The sequence below is a fragment of the Alligator sinensis genome, unplaced genomic scaffold (genome assembly GCF_000455745.1).
Source record: "Alligator sinensis unplaced genomic scaffold, ASM45574v1 scaffold615_1, whole genome shotgun sequence".
Classification (NCBI taxonomy): Eukaryota; Metazoa; Chordata; order Crocodylia; family Alligatoridae; genus Alligator; species Alligator sinensis.
Window position 1 is genome coordinate 1,261,403 of NW_005841982.1, and position 22,609 is coordinate 1,284,011.

The following is a 22,609-nucleotide window of genomic DNA, read 5'->3' on the forward strand; positions in this document are numbered from 1 at the left end:
TCCCTACAGTCATTCTATGCAGAGTGTTTTGAGTTTACCCAGGAATATGAAATACTGTACTGCTCAGGCCTCTTGACAGCAACTGCCTTATTTACTTTCTAAGGATCATTTTTGTGCCTCCACAGTTTTGGCTACTGCTTTTAGCTAACAAATGTCTGTGATAATGAACAGGCTTGCCTTTTCTTATTCTCACTTCTTCCAACCCAGTAACTCATTTATAGTTCAAGTGGTGATTGTATATTTTCACTAACCCTTTTCACAGCTCAAGGAGCAGCTCTTTATTCTCCTTTCCTTATACTGATTTCATAGTGTAAATTGTGAATATTTAGGATAACATAGTATCTATTTTGGGACTATTTTATGTAATGCTCCTGTAATAAACAGTTGAAAAGAGCTGAAAGAGATTGTACCTTTATTCCACTGGAAAAGGAGTAGTAGGTTCTCCTCCTGCACTCTTTGGCAGCAGCATAGTATGTTTGTTGATGTTCTTTTCTGCAGTGTTTCAGAAAGTCTCTAAAGTAATTTTGACAGTTATTTTGACCATAATCTTTTACATAGTGAAAATCTTTACTTCGGTTCCTCTATTCAATAAAAGTCTGTGTTTGCCAACCAGGTATTGACCTTTACCTAAGCTCTGTTCTGGAATAAGTATGAGTGCTAAATGTTCATGTGAGAATCAGCCATGTTGGATGTGCATGAGAGCTTTACTATATAGTTTTGTTTTAGATTCTTCCCAAGAGTTAAAAACAAGTAATTAGCTCCCTAGCTTAGTGGTGGAGAAGAATTTTTTTCTTTGTTTTATATGTGAATGTGCCTGTGAGTTTCAGATCATCTTAAACAACTGTCTAGGTTAGGTCTCCTCATCTAAATAAAATAGACCTGGGTGGAGAAAGCAAATTCCTTTTTGGAGAAGGTTTCTGCGTCTCAAAATGTAGCTTTGTTGTTGTTCACAATGAACACCCCTACTTATCAAATTCTTCCTGAAAAGGGAGGAAGTCTCAAGATCAGCCTTGAGATTTCTGATTCAGGGGCAGTCTGTGTGGTGGAATTACTTGGTTCCTGCCACAGAGGCAGTCCGCTTGGCAAGCTGTCTTGGATCTGCAGATCTTGCGAACCTTAGGGGCAGTCTGCTAACAGGCATGTACCCTTGGCAAAATGTTGTTTACTGCTTACAAAATGTTTGCAAAACACTTTTCTGTGTGATATGCTTAATTAATGTGCATGTCATGCTGGTCTCTTACAGCTAGTTCGTGGCACAGCACTGTACCAACCACTAGTGCTCCAAGTTGGCCTCTTAAACTGAGAGCATAGCACGCTGCAGAAGTTAGAGCACATGGCGGTCAGTTTGATAGAGACCTGAGCTCTGTGCGTGATTCTGTTCTTGACTCCCTTTTTTGACATTCAGTTAGTTGCTTAACCCCTCTCCCATGTTTCCAGATCTGTAAAGCTGAAATAGCATCAAGCAGATGGGAGGATTAGATCAGTGGTTCTCAACTGTCTCGATCGTATGGCCCATGGTCTCTTGAGGTCCTCTTGTAGAAACAACCAAATTAGTCACGCATATACTAGCTTCAGAACAGGAACATCATAAGGTAGCTCTGTTGCTTTCTATTCAGGAGGTGTCTGCTTCTGGAATGTTGTTTTGTGTCAGCTGATCTGTCCATGCCCCCCCTTCCTCCTTTGTGTCCACCCACACCCACCCATGGCTTACTAATTGAGAACCACTGGATTAGAGAATATTGGTATAATCCTCCTGTTCTCAGAAGATGAGGAGCTGTAGACGCTAGAAGTATATGTATGTCTCATTAGTACAGGTTTTCCCTCACTTTATACTGTACATGCATTCCTGGAGAACGGTGTATAACTCAAATTCACATAAAGGGAACCCACTTTACAATGGAACAAATAGGGATATGTTCCAAGACCTTGACTATACTGACCTCCAAACCCATTTCTACCATTTTACAAGCAATTTTGGTGCTCACTAACAGCAGACAGCATACTAGCACAGGGTGGTGGTGAATGTTACCATAATGGGGATGGTAACTACAGAAACGTACATCGCAGATAACAGTTGAGCACAGATCCACACAGGAGACTATATTTTGGTGCGCATCACTCCCACAATGCACTGCACAAAGCAGCTGACTGCGGGCTTCCAGCACACCGATTGCGTAAGTGAATTTACCTCTCATCTGTCAAATTTTTGGTATAAAAAAGGTCATTGCATAAGAGCAAATTCACACATACAGAACCCGCATAAAGCGAGGGAAACCTGTACTTTAATTTTCAGTTAAACATGTAATAAAGTCTAATAATGTTAGTCTTGTAAGAGAGAATCCCCCTGGCAGAAACACAGTATTAACATAAAATAATATTATACAGACACTTGAATTACCCAGGTGAATTAAACACGATTATTTCTTCTTCTTTTTTTTTTTTCAGAGATTCCAATTGCTAGCCACATTCATTGTTTTGAAGGGTTTTTCTTAAAATTCTCTTTCCTTTTGTATAAAAGAGTTTTAATAATTGCTACTTTTAAAGACTAGTCACATTTTAACAAAGTAATCTTAGTCCAAAATTTAATAACCTGAACAATCTATAATGCTTTAATTTCAAATACACTGCTTAACATAGTGGTATTTCTAACTAGTGTTTGGGGGAAGACATACTTTCACTGTTGTTTATAGTCTGTGCACAGTGGTTTACTACTATTTGTATTACAATAGGTCCCAAAGGTTCAAAATCAGAACCCCATTTATGTAGCATCTGCACTTTTATTAAGTGTTTACAAGCAAGGTAAACAAAATGTCCATTTTATGGATGGAGAATTGAAGCACTGAAAAGTTGTTACTTGTTCAAGATCCCACAAAGGCTATGGCAGAATGGAGAATTTAACCTAGATCTTAGGAGGTGTTGTCCAGTGTTTTAACCACAAGAACATCCTTCTTGCCTGCTTTTGAGTTCATTTTGCATTTTGCTTAAGGTACTCTACAGTTCTCCAGTACATTTCTTGTTGCTACTCTTGCATTTCTGCTTTGGGCATGCTTTTGATGTTTGGCTTCAATGGTTTCCTGTTTGCTTCCGCTTCCTCTGCTTCAAGGTTGTTAAATTCTCTTGAGTAGAGCTGATTTGACTTCAAGCAACCTCTAGTGTTCCTACTCTGTGCCCCTCTCAGTGATGTATGGCTGATGGCATTCTTAGTGGAGTCTAGCTCTGAGATTTCCTGGCAAAGAAGGATTTTAAGGAGGAATTTAATACAGAGTTCAATGCATGGATCCAAAGGGAGCAGTAGTAATTTAGCAAATTCTGGAATTATGGGTAGAAGTGAATGGGGAAAAAGTGGAGGGAACTCTCCTTGGAGGCCTTCACATTGATAAATGCATATGAATTTAATAAAGATCAGGATTATCTACTTTCCTACCTTTACCCTCACTTCTTAAATTAGGGGCAAAGGGAAATAGGGTCAGCAGAAGACTCATTTCATTTTCACTTTAAGTTCAGAATATGACATCTCTTTCAAATGCTGGCAGCCTTTATTGGTCATGCATATGAGCACTTAATTTCCAAATGATCAGTTTGTATACACAGCTGCTAGATTTGTGCACTGTATTTGGGAAGCTAGTTTTGAAAAGCTGGCCCAAGTACACGAGTAGAACCTGGCAAAATTAGTTATTCTCCAGAGAAGGTATCACTGCTATAAAATTAAATTATATTTCTTAATGCTATGGGGTTTAGGTTCTTAGTCTGTGTACCATAGATTGATAAAATGCAGGTTGTGCTGTGATGCACTATTTATTTTCTCATGGTCTTCAAGGACGTCTTTTTTTTTTTCTTTTTTAATATTCTTTAACAGCCAGTTGGTGTCTCCCTGCATTTGTAATCACTTCTGTTTGTTTAAAATCCATTTACAGCTGGAAGTGCTTGTTTCTTCTTTTAAATTAGCTTGGGATTCTGTCAATTATAATTCTATAAACTACGTTGTCCAGCCATCGTTTTGAATGTGTTTATAGTAGACTAAGCAGTTTGCTACTTTTTTTTAAATTAAGCTATTGGAAACATTATAAACACTGAACATTTTGCAGCATTCTTCTAAAATTATTTATTTTGTTATGTTTAAATAAAATAGAAGAATTCTTTGGTTATTTTTGGATTATGTATATTGTTGCCACTTCTGCCATTATTTAAAGATTTATGTTGGCTATGCTGTTAAAATAAAAATAGCTTAGTCCTCAATTTTCAGCTTTCCAGCTTTTAGCTTACCCTGGAATTTCCTCTTCCTTTTACTCATGGATACATATTTGGGGTAGGGTTGGGGCGGGGGATGACAGGAAGCAGGAATTGGATATATTTGATTATTCTGAGTACAGTAAGAACCCATGAATTCTCCTCCTCATTTCAGGTTCCTGAATATTGAACTTTTTGTAAAGTAAATTCACTATGTGTAATGCTGTACATCTAAAATAGGCGAGCAATAGAGGCAAAAGGCTTAGCTAAACTTTTACTGCCTGCAAGATCTGCTATGAAATGAAAGCTGGTGATGTACACTAAATGAAGCGGCTTGAAATACAATAAATACTTTTATTATAGCAGTATAAAGAGCTTACAGTCTCTGACTTGCCTTGGTGAAGACAAGAAAGTCACTATTTGCACTTGTGGAGCTTTTCCCTGCCTTGAAACTGATCATCTCTATCCATGCAATTAGTGACTTTACCTGACAACAGTGGTACAGTAGTGGTAGTATTTAAGCACAGATGGCTGTACTAGAAGCCAGTCCCCAATTTAGTTAAGGTCTAAAGAAGAGAAATGGATGAAGTATGGGGAAAATCGTGCTAGTGGGCAGTCAACAGTCTGGAAGTAAAAGGGGAAGTCTTTTAGTTAGCTCCATAATTTTCCTCTTTCTTTTTATATAAAGCTGCAGTTGCCTGTCTAGTCTCTGTCTTTCCTCCTCCCCCCCCAATTTAGCTCTGCATCATGTTTGTCTTCTAGACTTTCTTCTTACCCCTTCCTTCTTTCCCCTCCCTACTTTCTTCATCTTTTGACTGGGAATCCTCTGCTGCAAAGGTCTTCCAGTGTCTTCCTATTAATCTGTTGTAGGTCATTTTAGTTTTTTTTCCTTCAGAGTTGTCTGTCCAGTAAATTCACAGTTTACTGTGTTTCATTAGAATCTGTCCCTTGTCCCTTTCCCACTTGAACTTCCCTAAAATATGGTGAGCTTGGGTTTACTGGATTCCACAATTTGAATTCTGTGGCTGCTGCCCCTCTGTAACATGGACCACCAGTGCAGTGGGCAGTAGGATCAAAAAGGATGAGAACCACTGATCTAATTCTCACAAAACCTCTGTGATGTTTGTCCAGTTCTTGCAGATTTGGAGAACAGTGCAGCACCCCTTGTTTGCTCATGTTGCATCTCAACCTAGCCTGTAAGGGTGGGGAAGGGTCTACAGAAGAACTGTGGGATTTGGGAAGGCACCAAACCTGGAGCTTTTCCTTAGCTGAGCTCCTTCTTGGTAGCACAGGAAATGGCTATGGAGATGGGGTGGTTTACTTTTGTTTTTGTTTTTTTTCTTTTTCACCTGTTAGTTAATTTAGTGCTCTTATTTGGAAGCCTGCAGTGACAAAGAAAGAAACTGTTTGCAATAATGTAGCTGCTTTTTTCCCCTCCCCTTGCATAGTACCTCTTTATTTTGCACAATAAAACAATCTAGTAATTATAAAGGTTGTCTGAGCAGTGCCCCTGTCAAACCTTGCTTATTGTAATCAGGCTTTTTTTTTTTTTTTTAAAGCTAGCATGTTTTTCAATTGGTTTAAGGATCACTGGATAAACAACCAACTTCCATTTTCCTTTTCACACATTTTCATTACTAGTTTCTTAACAATGAAGGTAATAATTAGTTATCTTAATTCCTTAGTTACCTTCAGAAAATATATTTAGTCTAATTCTCTGGTTTCAGAAAGCAGGCAGCCTTAATATAAGCAATCTGTCTCCTCTTGAAATAAAATTGCTAGGCAGATCCTTTTCTTTTTTATTTCAGAAAAGAGTTTCTTCACCTTTTTATAATAATTCCCCCCACCCTCCTTGGGGGAAAAAACCCAATTCAAAACAATTTTATGCTCTTGTGTATCATAAAAGAACAGAAACGGGCACATTTATCAACTGATATATATAGTAGTCTTTAATAAGAGTCTGTAAGAACATTTATCGTAAAAAACAAAACCACATAAAACCTGAACTGAGAAACGTTCTGATCTTATAGTTGGAGGTATACATTCATATTATTTTGGTATTTCTGTCTAGTTATTGGGGCAAATGGTCATTCTTACAGCATCAGGATAACCATGTATCAAATATTCAAAACAGATCACTCACAAAAATTATTTAGAATAAGGGAAGTTTCTTTTTTTGAGATGTAGACCACTATAAAATTTGGCAGATTCCTTTATAAAGAAAGCCAACTTTGAGGAAAAATGAGTGTAGTAATCAGTTAATACTTTCAAATGACTTTTTCTATTTAGATTTTTGACTTTTTAAAACAGTGTAAGGAATTTTATTGCTGAGGTGGACAGATACAGTACTTCAAGATATAGCCCTAGTTTTGCAGTGTAGGTTGACTTCCCTTCCCCATTCAATGGAAGAAATGTAGGGATCCCACCTGTGTTAATTTCATTGCAAGATCTGCAACACACCTAATTGTGTGTAAGCATATAATACTCGCTTCGTTAATAAATATTGTGTGAATTTGTAACATTGTTGAGAAGTAGCAAAGAAATGTAAACATATCTTAGCATTTCTGATTGCCGTATTTAAGTAAACAAGTTAACTATATGGGGGTTGTATTTCGTGGTCTAAACACCTATTTTCCCTTTATAACATGCGCTTTTTTTTTCTTCTTTAGGTGGATGCACGTAGCATACCAGTGTTAGCAAAATGGCAAAATTCTTATAGCATTAAAGTTGTACTTCAAGAGCTAAGACGTCTAATGATGTCCAAAGAAAATATGAAGCTTCCACAACCTCCAGAAGGACAAACTTACAGCAATTAATTTTAGCTGATTCTCAAACTTCTGTCTTAAAACAACCTTCTACACATGTTAATGTCTTGATTAAATCTCACAATGCAAACTACCCACACATTAAAAGAATTTCAGCTGGTATACATGACCTGGACATTTGTAAGAATATATATATAATATATGTATGCCCAATATGTTTTCAGGCACTATGGGAGAAAAAAAAAAGGCAGCACAATTTATTTTTTCTCTTATCAAGGCACTGTCATTTAAGCATAAGCCTGAAATAGCCTAAATTTGGAATTCAAGTTTTACAAGATGAAAGCATGACAGAAAGTGTCAGGTTGCTGTGGCATAATGTATGTTACTGAAAATTAATTTCTCAAGAAAGAACAATATAAATGGCATGCTTTATCCATCTTGCTTAGTAAAAGAGCTGCAGTTAAAATTGTTTTGAAGTAGCAGGTACAGTGAATACCATTGCTCATCTTGTTTAATTTTTGCAAAGGTGTGGGTGCCGACTACTAGTAATGTCACGAAGTATGTTCAGGATTGTTTTGATACCTGTATTTATAAAAGGGGGGATGTATTTCTGTTAAGCAGCTCCTGTGTGTTACATGTAACGGACATGGCAAATATTTGTTTACAGTCTTTGTTCTAATAAACCATGCATTTAAGTTTTAGTGAAACAAAGGAAATGTATGGATATGTGATTGAGATTAAAGTTAGTCTTAAAATGTAAATAAAATGTGGAAAGTGTCCTCTGAGACTGTGCCATTTCTATAATAGTGGTGTAATATGTGCACAATAAATTATACAGGTAGCAGAAAGTTAAATCTATGTAGTTGCTGGTCTACAGGCATCTTTTATTCTTACTAGTGTTTTTGTATGCTTATTTAGCTTGATAAATGGAGGTAGTAAGCTTTTACAGAAGAGCAGATTCTATAATCTGCGGTATTGTTTGGATAAATTTCATGGTTTGAAAAACTTTATTTTTCTCCAGGAAGTCATTCTAGAAATGACATTAAGTAGACCACTTAGTTTATATGACATTTAGGCACTGTCTAAAGTGGGTTGCTTAATTTTGTCCTGTTTCTGAGCCTTTCTTTTACCTTCTCTCCTTGTAATTATTAGTGTATTCTGTTGTTACCTTAGCTCTTCCCTGACCTGTTGTTTTCCTTGCAGTTTCTTTATGCTTTTTCTTTTTCTTTAGACTTGTTTTCTTTTTTCTTTTGCCTCACTCTCTTCCTCACATAAATGAGACTCGGGTCTCATGGCCTTTTTGAAAGGAACTTATACCACTGCTTTGAGCTGTGTGAACCTGCTATACTCATCTGTCTGCATTTCATGCCTCAAGTGCTGGTGCACAGTCTCACTGACTAGAATGAATTTGGCCACCCCAGGGATTGTCATTCTGATTTTTCTTCTTCCTTTCCTGCTGTGTTGAGTAGTGACAGCCATAGTTTTAATTCTGTTAGCTGATTTCTCAGAAAAGAGCTGCTCTTGCCATCCGACTGGCAATAAGACACTTTAATGACTTGTGTAGCAAATGCAAATGTTGTCCATTTCAATGGAAAAATTGTAATCTTGAGAATGGGTCAGTGGTTTGTCATTCAAAACTTCATCAGTAGTCCCCTTGGAACAATGAATATAGGGAAAAAAGAAGCCCATCAGAGGCCAGAAAACTTGGATATCTTCTGTATTTGTAATGTAAAGTAAGAATCTTGAGCAATAAATGAGGTTTTATTTTTAATAGAAAGCTTTAGGTAATATTTTATACTTCATGAAGGCTGTATTTGGTCTTGAAACAAATCTGATACATTTTCATAATCTACTTCGTGAAATTATAGCTGACCAGCTACCTCTTATCCACATTATATAACATCATAGGCTGTGACAGACTATTTGACTGACATGCTTTACCACAACATATCCCTATTCTCTTCATTTTAAGTTAATATGGATAGTTTTGATGCCACCAAACACTTGCATTACACTGGCACTACTAAGTGTATGCAGTTGTTAAAATAGGAATACACCTGTTCAGTTTTGAATCATGTTAACTTTAGGGAATCTCTCTTAGCTTAAACAACAAAAAGAGTTTCAGCTATATTTCCAAAATGTTACGTGCTTGGTAACATGGTTGACAGGCCAGACTAATGAGACTTAAGAAACTGAAACGCTTCACAGAGCACAGAAAGGTGTATTTCCACTGATCCTATGATACATGGTCCTTCTGGTTTGTTCTTTGATTATGGATGTGAGTAGAAATATATCTTCTAATTAGTTCTTTGAACCTGTATTCCTTTTGCGTATTGCAAACATGCTTTATTGTGACTTCAAATAGACAGTACTCCTAGGTATGAAATTGAAGCAGGCCAGGTATGCATTGACTTTTCTCTTTGTCCATATTGAATGTATGTTGGAACATACAATCTATAATGATCTGTTAAAATGGCCTTGGATTATTGGTCAAAGATCATTAGGTGAGAACCTTAAAGATGATCCCATACTAATAAAGGATTCCAAAAAAAAATTGCTGCTTCTCCTCCAGTGAGGTTATATTATGCTTTTTTTTTTTTTTTTTTTTTTTGAGTATTTGCCTAGTAGCCTGTTTTTCTAACTTCTTTTGTGCTTTGTCTTGGGTAAGTCTTTAAAGCAAGCTTTTTTAGCAAAACCTATTGTTCCATTCGTTTTCTGGCATAAAGGAGTTTATAGGCATGAGTTTCATGTTGTTAGTAACTTCTTGTATTTTTTTAAATGTTCTTTGCACTTAAGTGTATCTGTTTTTTGTAAGTACAGTACACGGAGAGGATCATTTAAAACCAAATTACGTAAGGAAGTATTCAAAAGCTCTACATGCGGCCTACTTTTAAACTGCATTTAAGAATTCGTATCATTGCCATGGTCTTTGCCTGGAATTTAAACTAATTATGTGTTCTGGTGCATATTAAGTGTATCTTGCTGGGTAAATCTTAAATGGGGAAAAATACTCTCTTTGGTTTGAATTTCACACTTTTATAGGCTTAACACTAATGAGTTATTCTGCAGCAGTTGCATGAGTATTAAAAGTGTTGTGCTCTGTTCATTTAGACCTTACAGAAATGAGTAACATACACAGTCAAATCCTGAAAAGTGTCTTGTATGTTCAAATCCATTTTGTAGTCTGAAAGCTGAGCAAGCATAGTGACTTCTAGTGCTGATTCAGAAATTCATTCCTGAATTCAGGGCTCCCATGTGTCTTGTTCTGCCCTGGCAGCTTTGGCTCCGGCACAGGGCAAACAGTGGCGACAGCTCCCACAAGGGCACGGCAAGGGGAAAATGGGTGTGCAGCAGTGGTCGAAGAGCTAGAGCCACTGTAGTGGTGTCAGTGAAGCAGCCAGAGGATGACCAGGCCTGTATCAGTCTTTGCTTGCCCTCTGACTTCTGATTGCCATGTCCACCTGGGCCTAAGGGCCCCAGGTTGTGTGGCAGGTCAAAACCCCAGCAACCTTTGGTTGCCTACTTGTCCTGGTGAGCTGGATACAGCAGCTCCACAGGTCAGATCTGGTTTGTGGGCTGTATGTTTGCTCCTGGTTTGCTGTATGCTCCTGTTATGGTGAATATAGCATCTATTCAATTGTTTAATAGCAACTTTAACTTAGTGATACCATTATTAATAATATGTTGGGTACAGTGTTCCTTATGCATCTACTTAAATATTAGGTATTTGTAATGGAATCTAGAGTTAATTTCAGTCTATAGATTAATAGTTATACCTACTGTTCAAGGCTAAACTCATTTAAGCCATTTCATGGAAAATTTTCTAATCTTCATCATTTTCAGAAATGATAATATACAAGCAAGACCTTTTAATTGTTTATACAGCTTGACAACATCATAAATAGATAATCTAATGGATGATGGTGAGATAATGCACAGCTAACCAGAGGCTGGGATTTCTTGACTTTATGTGCTAATGCTCATTTTCTATACTAATTGATGACTTGTCACCATTTCTTGTGGAAACAGCCCAACCTCCTGCCTTTTAATATACACAGTATCTAAAAAATATAAACATCACTTGCATATACTGTACATCAGAGATATAAAAATGCATATTGTAGATCATTTACACCAAAATACCATAAGGAGGGCTTATGCAGACATAACCAAAGATGTTTTCATTAGCTGCATTCTCTGCTTTTTCTCCTCCAGAGTGATCTTTAAGTTATGGATTCATAAGTAGATGGGTTAGCAATGTTGGCTGCTTTCATTTTGCACTAGGGTCATTTAGAGTGCTGTGTACTGTATTCTTCTCTTTTTAAACAGTGCAGCAATGGGGAAGAGAAAAGGTAGATTGGTTCCCTCTGTAGTTTCAACTGAATAAAGATCTGGTAGGAAGTGAGCCTCTGGGATGTAAAGGTGGCTGTTGCTTTCTGGATACTTCTTTGTTGGGTAGACATAGTGTTGAAACTTATGAAATACACCTGGGAAATTCAAAGTCTGGGACTGAAGATAATGGCATAAGAAGAACTAAATGTTTGGCAACTAGGAGAAAAAACTGCCGAAAGAGTAGAGCTTCAAAGTCCTTGTCCTAGAGAAAATACCATTATGTGAAGTGGCATCTTTTTGGTTTGTAAGTATATACAGGCCTTAGGCCTTGTATTCCTTGTGGAAGACAAGGTTGATTGCAAAGCAGTGCTTCAAGATACAGTTTCCAAAACTGGGTCTAACAAGCAGTGTCTGTCTTACAGTAAGGAATCCATATCTTGAAAGCAAGCACTTTAGACCAAATTATCCTGGTTTTTAACCAGATATTTATTCCAACTAAATTATTACCTTTGCAAAAATGAAGTGGACTTTTACTGAAATTGAGACAACTGTCAGGTGGATTTTTGGGAATTGTTAGGATATTGCCATAGTTTTTAATTGCGTTCTCAGGTACTCTAACCTTGGAATCTATTTTTGGATTAAAAATACCTTTAAAATAGATATGTTTATACACATTTCATTTTAATTGGATGGAAATATAAATAGCAATATTGTTAGCACATGAAAATCAGAATATGGAACAACTTTATTGTTGAAATGGAGTGACAGAGTATAACAGAAGGCAAATTTAAACTACAATAAATTTTTAATAAACGATGGTGGTTATTAACAAAAGTAAGGAAACAAAACTTCTAAAAACATAATTTTGAAACTGGTCCTGATCCCTTTTAAGAATGGGTTTTTGAAAACAAAATGTTGCTAAGGACAATTCACTAATGCTTAAACTGATTGAAATTATAGAGCAATTTTTAAAAAATGTTCCCTGGTCAGACATAGCCAACACATTGACAGATGTTATTATTAATTGGACACTGAGCCTTTCTTTGACACACTGTTTTTATAGAACAATCTATAGTTCTATAAGTTTAGAATCTATCTAAACTTTGACATTGCAAATAATTAATTAAAATCCAAGGTCACCTTTCTGTTTTACTTTGTCATCTACCTCAGGTTGAACAATTAACAAAAGCTATTTACTTTTTAATTTTCGTGCCATCAGCACAATGTTGATGACTAATAGTACAGGATTTAGAGAGGAAAAATGATAGACATGCCAAATACTGCAAGAGTTTAAATTGGTGGAGTATTTATGTCTTGGTTGAAATAAAATTTATTTCAGTTGAAAATATGGCATTTTCTTGCTAGGCCTTAAACTATTTTTTGCCCCTTTTAAAATTTGTTTCACCCTTTTTTATTTGCTTGGTTTTGTTTTTAAGCAGTGGCGAGGTACATATTTCTCAAATGCTGATGATTACTTTTTGTAGGATTCCTTCTTTGGAGGTAGAAGAGCAGGATACAGATGGTTTTGTCTTGTGTCCAGATATATTAATCTGTGTGTTTCAAGAACAGCCTGACATTGGGCTGCTAAGTGTTTGGAGCAGGAGAATATGGTGGTGGAATAACTTGAAGAGGAATCCTCATGTCTGTGCTATAGCCAACTGAGGTGTGTTCCAAGGGAAAAGGTGAATCAGTGTTTAATATTTGGATTAAATCTCTGTTAAATAGGTTGTTTTATATCATAGACTATGATAAAATGGGTATTTCAATTCCTTTATCTTGATGCATCTGAAAAAGTAGTGCATTGTCCTTGTGGTTCCAGACTAAAATATAACTCTAGTAAAGGTGTCTCCCAGGCACTACGAAGTTAAATTCTTAAGGGAATATCCAGGCATTGTCTTTGCTGAGGATGGGCAAACATGTATGTATGAAATGAGAGGGGGAATTGTTTCCATGCTTGCTGTCTGATTTTTAGGTTTTCAGCAGACATCAGTAAATTACAGCATCAGGAGATGTGAAACAATATACACCAACAGTAACATGTAGCTGAGTTATTTAGAGCCTTTGGAAGTGAGCCAGTGCTTTACGATGAGCTGGGAAGAATCTTACGGACTCCAGCAGACATTGTTCGAGGCGGCAAGGCTCAACATTTAGAGTTAAAACTGAACAAAATGGGTTGCTATGCACCAGACCAATACAAAGATTTTCCTCTGTATAATTTACAGTTTAATTATTCAGATAAAAGATTGCAAGCATATAGTCTAAATTAATCAGATTATAATATCAAAGGCACTTTCAGTACTTATCTATACACAGCAAAGTTTAAATTTAGCTACGTCATGTTCCTCTGATGTGACTTGTAATGGTTTATTTAGTAATACTGGAGTTAGTGGGCAAGCTTTTCAGATGTAAATGTCTGAAGTGATCTGATACGCAGAAGCACACCTCCTGTTGACTTCTATTAACTGAATTCAGCTCTGAATTAAATACAGAGCCATTATGTAGCAGAGCACCAGATAATGGATGGGTAACTTTTGTCGTTAAGCACATGGGTTGCTGTATTTTGGATAGGCTGGAGCTTTATTGCAGCATGCATCCTAGATTTATAATAATCCATGCTGAAGGTCAGGAACACCTGGTTCATTGTGTCTAGATCTGTGTGTAATAGAATAGAGTGTATTGTTTTGGCCAATAACAAATAGAATGGGTGGTTGGGTATCCAAAAGGACCCTGAGACCCAGGTCCTTTCAGCAGTCTGAAAAGAGGTATCCCTAATTATGGGGAATTTTAAGGAGTGAGAGAGAGAGAAACTGGTGTCTGTCAAGCTAGATACTCAACTAAGTCGGTTTAAAAAGAGGATGGACTCAAGGTGACATATCTATTGCTTGAGAAACCGTCACTCTACTGTATGCTTTGAGTGGAAGAACCTTGTCCCTCATCAAAAGTATTAATTCCCTTTTATTAAGGCTTGAGGAGTTCCCTGCTGTGTTTAACCAGACAGGCCATGGTCAATAACAAGGGTCACAGTATTGATTCTCAAGGACCTCCATTGCTGCTTTTTGCATAAGATCTAAGGAGGAGAGGTGTTTTCTGATCTTTTGCCAGACTAGGGCCTTCCAAGACATGACAAGTCTTTAACAAGCTGTTGTAAGTTAGAGATTCTCTAACTTGAATGGAGCCACTTTGGGCTTGCACATAACTTATGGTTATTTAGATTAGTTTTATAAACATTGTTCTCTTCTCTTGATTTAGGATTATCTTTCAGCATGAATGTCAAAACCGAAGTATTGTCTTCTAAACCAAAAATATCTCTTGATCTTATTGCCCTGTAGAAATTCATCATGTTTGCAATAGTTGAACATTACACTTGCAACAAAAGTGCTGTGTGTGTGTGTGTGTGTGTGTGTGTGTGTGTGTGTATAAAATACAGAATCAAATATGACTTAATCAGATGAAAATTTACTACAAATGCCAAGTTTCTTTCATTTTTTCTGTCCACAAAAATATATTTTTCCATTTTAAATCCAGAAAATACTTGGTTGCCCGTGGTAATGCTTTAATTCTTTATATTCATATTATCTATAATTACGATTTTAAGCCATCATTCAAGTTATGCATTTAACATTTATTCATTATTTTAAAACCCACATTAGCTTGATAGTATAATAATTTGAATTTTTAGTAACAACTTAAATAGCTAAAGTATTAAATTCGGAGCTATGCATTACACTGTTTTGCTTTCAGTCTGTCAAAATATTATAAGATGCTAGTGCTGCTAACTGACAGTCACTAGCATAGTCTGCTTATACACATTCAAAATATGTGGGAGAATTCTCCCAGGTTTCTTTTCCTGGTAGAGAAACTTACCCAAAGTTGTGTACAGATATTTGAATTCTGAAACCCTGAAGAGTGAAGAGCTTTCTGTACTGACCCTTTTCCTGCATAATAATTCAGGGTGGGGGTGTGTGTGTGTGTGTGTGTGTGTGTGTGCGCGCGCGTGTGAAAACTAAAACTTTTAAAATATATAGAGAAACTTATGTATAGTTTCTCTATATATTTTAAAGATTTTCTCTATATATTTTTAAGATAGATATATCTATCTTTTTTTTCTCTACATAAGTTTCTCTTAATATTTTAAAACCGTGTTGACTTTTTTGCTTTGGAGTTTGTTTCAAATTTGTGAATTGTAGAGCTAATGTAACAAAGTGAACGTCAGTTTCCAGTGTACAGCATAATTGTGTTTTAAGATTTTAGAATGCTATATTGTTGTCTTAATGCAGAATTATTTTAATTTATAATATCCTGCTGATGAACAAAAGCTCTTGAACTGTTCTGCCAGATACACAAAATATGGTCTTCTTCCAAAAGGTTTACAGTCCAAGTGAGAGAAATGCTTACACCCTTTTTTTCTTTATACTTCTTAGACAATGCAATATGTAAGTAGGACTAGAACTGGGATTCTGACCAAATGAGCTTTTGACTGGTTTCTCGATGTCTACCTATACAGACCGCTGAAATTCCACTGTATAGTCACCAAAGTTTAATACCAATTGGGTGCTTTTATTTATTTATGCATGCATGCATGCAATTTATATGCTGCTCTTCCCAACAAAGGCTCAGGCAATTTATAGAGAATAGAACAACTTAAAAGGGCAACTAGAATGTCAAAATGAGAGGTTTACTAAACGTCTAAGCCTAATATGTACGTAGACAGTTGCTGTCCCATCTGAACTATGAGATTTAAGCTTGGTTAGTTTAATGAAGCTGGAATCAAGTGTCAGAATTATATTCTAACAATTCAGAGCTGTAATTAACAGTTTTTATTTATTATCTGCATCCTCTTTTATTCCTCCATTTTAAAATAAGATGCTGGCATTAAGTTTCTGATATGCTATTAATGCTGTTTGGAGGGTGGTTCTTAATTTAACATGGTTTGTTTAAAAATAATTCACAGTGCCTTATATTGACTAGCGTTGCTTCACCTCTTACTGTTGTGCAGCTACTTTAGATTTAAAACAAAAGAACTATTCTGGAGTAGTGCTTGACCCAACTGAAAGCAGTTTATCTCTAATAATCTGGATCTGAGTGTTCCTTTCTGTGGCTGGCCAGGAGATATACTGATAAGGTACTGTAATTCTTTGTTTCCCCAGCACTTTCCACAGAAATAATGTCATCTATACTTGACAGTCAGGAACTTTTCCACAGCAGTCCTCTTAACAGATAGCACAGATTTATACTAGCTTTATGAAAGATGAAGAAGGAAACAGGTGTAAAACTTGCAGATGGTTAAAGGCAGCAAAACAAAAAAACAATTTGTGTTTTTGGGAAGCTTCTTGTCAAATAACTAAACCAGCTTGCGTACCTACCCAGAAACCCTAGATAAGGAAGTATACCTTTCAAGGTGTCTCATCCGGGCAGAACTTCCCATTTTCAAGTACTCCAGATTCATATAAAAATAAAGAAATTGTTTTGGGGTCAAAGGAACAGAGTAATCAATTTAGGGAAACGGCAACAAAATTATGTATGAAAAAAATGAAAAAGTTGCCTCTCTTCCAGTAATTTTGGCTTTGGTCCATGTAACTCGCTTCCTACCCACCAGTGGGAATAAGTATTTCACACGTGTAATTTTGTCCCTTGACTACATTTGCATAACCCAACCCCTTACTCAACTTGTGATTTGGATCAGAAATAGCAGTTGTTGAAGTGTGCCTCTGGAGGTATATCTGTAGTCCCAAGAGAGCAGATTGCATGATTCTGGTTGGAAACATCACTGACTAATTCAGCTTTATTGAAGTGTTAGTTAGGCAGTGGGTTCTTTTTCACTGCTGAGTTTGTATGAGAGGGGAGTGAAAACACAAAACACTTTAGCTCATCCCAGTAGCTTGTAAGTAACTTATTTTCTGTCTGAAAGCAACAGTAACCTTCCAAATAAAATTTGTTTAGTTATGATGATTCCACGATAGTCACTAAGCAAATTTGGGTATGCCGTTTTCTGTCGATATTTTTTTTTTTTCTTTTCATCAGTAGATGGAGATTAGAAATCTGATTGGAAATCAGTAGATTTTTCTTTCTCCCTAGCTTCTGGAGTTTTACAGGGAAGGCGTCATTCTCTTGCCAGAAGTTTCTTCCATGCTCCATTGCTAAGGGATTTCATTCTTTAGTATTGTAGAGGCATCAAGGGCAGAAGACACCCTTGTGACCAGCTTCAAGTATTCAGTGGCAGTCTGCTGCTGATGGAATCTAAGAGCAAGGAGAGTGGTTCCTATATGCATTTTGAAGAAGTAAGAATCTTTTTATTCATACTTATCATCATACGTACTGCGCAAGATGGAGATTCGTACCCAGGAAAAGGAAATTTTGGCTTCCATTCACAGGAGTGAGCATAAGAATAGATGACTTAATTCTAATCATGAGGCCTGAAACAACTAGACTACTTTGGATGCCAGGTTTTAATTCTGATGACGCAAAACATCATCTTTCTAACAATGATTCCGGTGCAGAAGGATTTTTGACAGCTGTGGGGTAACACCTAGGGCAACAATTATTCTAAAAATGGTATCAACTGATTACTTATCAGTAGGGCTCTACCTACTACTTGAACTCAAGGAGGCCGCTGGCCAATTTTTGCAGGGGGATTGCAGGGCTGGTTGCCATTTGTGTGGACTGATCATGGTGGGGCCCTCCAATGCCTATGGCCAATGAGCTCCAGTGGCCCCCACCCTTTGCCACTGATTGGTTGTGATGGTTGTTTGTCATGTGCCCCTGCCCTTCTCTGCTGATTTGGTGGAGGTGGGTGTGGCTGAATGACAGGCAGCTCTCAGCCAATAAGCAGTGAGTGGCAGGGGCAGCAGCCACCTTGGGCTCCCCTTCATGCTAGCAGCCCCCTTCTCCCCTGGTGGGCTGTGTGGCTGGGTTGCAGTGCCATAAGGACTGTTGGCTCCCTCTAGGGACCCAGCATTTTATTTACAGAAAGTTTTATTTGGTTTTTGGTTGGTTCTCCCCGCCCCGCACATTTCACAGGCAATGCCAGCTTTCATGGTTTCTGCAAAATCATGATTTCAGTAGGTCCCTACTTACCAGAGCAAGAATTTAAATGTCTTGATAACATTAATGTAGGACAAGGGTATCAAACTTATCTGGCCACATGGACCGGATTAGGGTCACTGGGTTTGTCTGTGGGCCAGACTGGGACCCAACCCCCTGTGCATGACCACTGGTGCCAGATCTAGCCTGTGCACTGCCTGCAGCACACAGGGCTAGACTGCCTACAGATGCTGCATGCAGCACAGGGAGCCAGCATAGGAGGTGCTCTGTGTGCAGTGCCCTGCTGGACTGGCCCTCTATGCTGGTTCCAGCACAGCCTGATTCAGAGAGGCCCTGGAGCCAATGTGTAGGGCTGGTTCAGTGGGGGACTGCGTTGCAGTGTGCGCCCTGGACCAACCCCAAGATGTGCGGCTCCAGGTCCAGCCCACGCATTGCATGTGGCACGCAGGGCAGGGCTTGGTGCATGGGGTTAGTTCAGTGACCCATGGGCTGAATCCTATGGCTCCATGGACTGGATCTGGTCTGCAGACCATATGTCTGATACCACCGCTCTAGGAGAAATTAATTTCTTGACTTTTGTAGGCTCATGTCTTTCAAAAAAATGCCTTGTTTCTCTTACACAAGTGTAAGCATGGGCTGTAGGGCTATATGAGAAACCTTGGGATGCACATACACCTTCTGTGGTAGATGCATACTCTATACTATATTGTAATTTTACATCTTGGCTGCGGTATTAGGTGCCTTTAATAATGGACGAGATGCTCTTAGATGGGTCAGGCCATGCACCGGGTCTGAGTTTGGAAAAGAGGTAGTTGTCAGATAAAATATCCCTCGGACTGTTGAGAAGGAAAAAAAAAAACCACCCCAGAAGCTCAACTACAGAAGTATAGGAGTTTGACTGTGTTTCTGAGAAAATGTTGCTATTAACTGCTGTGTAAATAGAAAGGTAATGATACGGAGTGAGGCATAATTATACTATCCCTCAGAAATAGCTTAATTTCAACATAATCCCTCTCATCTACAATGTTGGGTCGTACTTCTTATTCTTTCTGAATTTGTTCAATTGATGCATAATTTGAACATTATATATGCATGCATGCATGCATGCATGCATGCATGCATGCATATGTAAGCCAATATATTTATATACAGTGTGAAATTATATAATCCGCATCCCATTCAAAGCAAGGAGAATTTTGTTATTCAATTAAATGGTGCCAAGATTCCATCCATTGTATTAATTTACTAAGAAGCCTCAAAAGCTTCATCCTCTGACTTCTGCTTCTTTTTGTCTACAGTCTCCCATTTTAGAGTTAGAGAAGAACAGTAAATCCAAGCAAAACCTGAATACAATTTAGTAATGTAACTTCAAACTACATTTTATTGCTGTTTGTGATTAAAAGCAAAACTGAGGGCTTAACTACTTCTCATTGAAGATCCCCAAACTTTTTAGGTAAAAATAGGTCAGATTCCAACTCGGAAAGTTGTTCTTTCTTGCATTCTGCAAGTAGTTTCAATTGGAATGAATTTCCTTCGTTTTCTGCGTTAAATTGTTGCATGCTTGTGATTTGCTCTAAAATAACTGCTGTGTTCTCATCGAGATTGTTGTTCTCATTGGGTTTTTTTAATGGTGTGGGATGAATTATTTGCTTGTTATCATGCCTCTTGTCAAAGTAACTCAGGAGTTTCCAATACTTCAATTACTGTAAGACTTTTAGCACCAAGTGCACAAATAAAGGGTAGCACTAATAATAGTCCTAAAGAGTCCTTGCTTTTTGTCATACTATCTCCTTTCTCTTGCACTCACCTTTGCCCTCAGGCTATATGGGAAAATATAAAATCTTTGCTGGAATTTGTAAAGTGGTTTTGAAAACCCTAGAAATATATATAGGGCATGCTCAATTCTACCACAGTGGTCATAGTATCAGGACCTAGTTGTATAGATCACTGTCAAATATAAGATCTGTTTCCTATTGTTTGGTCTCCATGCTTTTCTTCCTGTTAGCTTGCAGTCGTACAATATGGCTACTTTTAGGTCACCCGTTTAATATTCATCAGCTGTACTGTGATCAGGATGCATTCGTGTCAAATGTGAGCTAATGTGGCAACTTTTACTTATTATTTTAAAACCAACACTATAAGGCAGATGGAATGTAGCAGACATCTTCTCTATCCTGTTTTGACTTACTGAAAGCTTGCCCCATAATAAGCAAATGCACAGTGTGTTACCAGTGTTCTGTTTACAGTAAATATTTTCTACCTGCTGCAGTAGATAGTAATAATTCTGCCCTTATCTGATTGCATATTCACAAATGCATCAGAGTATCAGTGCTGTGTTTTTTTTCCTTTTGCTTAGTCTCAAACTTGCTTGCCATAGTAGAAAATCAATCAAAAGATTTAATGAGTCTCATCTGAGATTTTAAAAGGAAAGGAAGAAAATGGAATGAAAGAGACACAGAAACAAATCAAGTGATAATGAGGGAATACAATCTTATCTTTTTTTCTACCTATTTATAAGAGCAAAGAACTTCAGGAATTTGTATTAGAGGTACAGTTTGTTCAAGAAATCATTTCTCTCTCTCTCTCCTGCCCCCCCCCCAATTTATGTGACAGTTGAGACACTTTTAAAGAAATGCTCATTTAATTCACAAATGTTAAGAGAATTAAAGCATTCAGTTCATTCCAGTTGCCACAAATTTCACAGCTCTTGAATATCTGCTGTGCTTAAGACTATATATGTTTTTATAATTGTAAAAGCAGCTTGTGCTGGTGAATTTGAAGCAGGTATGAGCACTAGTTAAGTAATTTGTAATTAAGAGTGTGATCAAACTGAAAACTCCCTAGGTTTGGGAATGTTTTTAGATCAATTTAGGAAACCCAGAGGTTCCTGGCTAGAGGGTCTTGCTTTTCTGCTCAGGGTCACATTGATCAATGAATTTGGGGTCAAGAGAGAATTTTTCCCTCATGTCAGATTGGCACAGACACTCAGGTTTTTTCTTCCTCTGTATTTTGGCTCGTGGTCCTTTTTTCTAGGTATCTACCGAGCATATATTAACCAGCAACTTCCCTGCTGTTGCAGTGCCAGGGCACTGGCAGTACTCTGCCTTTATAGGATACTCATGGTGTTTCAAGTATTAGGCTCTGTAGTGTGTGATATAAGTAGCAATTCTGGAGATTCCTTGGGTTAACAATTCCCTAAGAATGTAGGTAACTTAGTTGCTTGACCCCTTCCAGTCCTGTATTTTAAAAAACTAAACCCTGTAACATATCTACTGTTTTAACAGAAGCAATTTTGCTGGGGAAAATACATGGACTGAGAGGTAAGTGTAGTGCTTCAAATGCTCTGGCATTCTAGTATTCCTTTATTTTTTGTGACCATATGTTGACCAGAACTCTTGTTCTTGTCAACTACATGTTACAGTTGACACTTGATTTCCTGCCCCCTTCCTGCCCCACACGCATTTTAAGGATCTTTCTTTCATATTACCTGCCCTTTCATTAAGCAAAAGCTACACTCATTGCTGTCACATACCAACCCACAATTTTAAAGCCCTTTGTACTTTTGGTGACTTCTTTACCAACAAGATCTAGTTCAGACAGGCTCTCAGTGCTACAAACATGCTAGACCTAGGCAGTGCCACAGATAATCAAACCCACAACACATGTTAACCAGTCTCAGCTGCCCAGGGAAAGTACACCATCCTGGTGTATTTTTCCACCTTTAACTTTCAGAGAGAAGCAAGGCAACTGACGTCTTCAGCCTCAGATAGTTCTTGTCACTATCTCAAAGACTCCTGGAGCTTGGGAGCATGTCATCACTCCTTTTCTGTACAAGACATTTGGCTAATAGTGAAGAGCAGATGCTCTTGGCAGAAGATGGGCCTGATTTGATTCATTCTCTGGACCCTAGGAGGTGTTGTAACATTAATGCTGGTGGTTCAGCAAACTATAAATGCGGAGAGGAGAAGAACGAATGTCTAGCAACTTATGAGAGCTTGGATTATTTGCCTTCACATAGTGAAGCTTACAAGAAGTGGCTACAGGAGAAAGCATACAGGTAATAATGCCCCATCCCTTGGACCAAGCAGTCCAGTTTCCTACATTCTCAGGGTAGTACAAATGTATATCACCTTATTACCTCTAAACAGTATGGAAGTTGATTGATTGACCCTGATTATCTTTAAGTATGTGAATTTTGTAGAGCTTCCCAGAATGTAAGGATTTCAACAGTGCAAAGTAGGGAA

The 22,609-nt window shown here is 37.6% G+C and overlaps 2 protein-coding genes across 19 annotated transcripts in view; both read left to right on the forward strand.

The window, feature by feature from the left end:
• UBE2V2 (ubiquitin conjugating enzyme E2 V2) overlaps positions 1-8,769 on the forward strand; it is a 41,365-nt gene extending 32,596 nt beyond the window's left edge. For all 8 annotated transcript variants that reach the window (XM_006021210.3, XM_025201030.1, XM_025201031.1 and 5 more), the window contains one exon: positions 6,897-8,769. In XM_006021210.3, coding sequence (XP_006021272.1) covers positions 6,897-7,043 — 147 coding nt within the window. In that variant the 3' untranslated portion in view covers positions 7,044-8,769. The remainder of the gene's footprint in view (positions 1-6,896) is intronic.
• A 13,311-nt stretch (positions 8,770-22,080) lies between these two features.
• LOC102387923 (chloride transport protein 6-like) overlaps positions 22,081-22,609 on the forward strand; it is a 131,673-nt gene continuing 131,144 nt past the window's right edge. For 9 of the 11 annotated variants that reach the window (XR_003093443.1, XR_003093444.1, XM_025201038.1 and 6 more), the window contains exon 1: positions 22,081-22,422. Coding sequence is in view for 8 of the 11 variants with exons in the window: in XM_025201038.1 (XP_025056823.1) it covers positions 22,175-22,422 (248 nt within the window). In the remaining 3 variants the exon portion in view is untranslated. The remainder of the gene's footprint in view (positions 22,423-22,609) is intronic. The other 2 variants (XM_025201036.1, XM_025201044.1) reach the window with 2 other exon arrangements.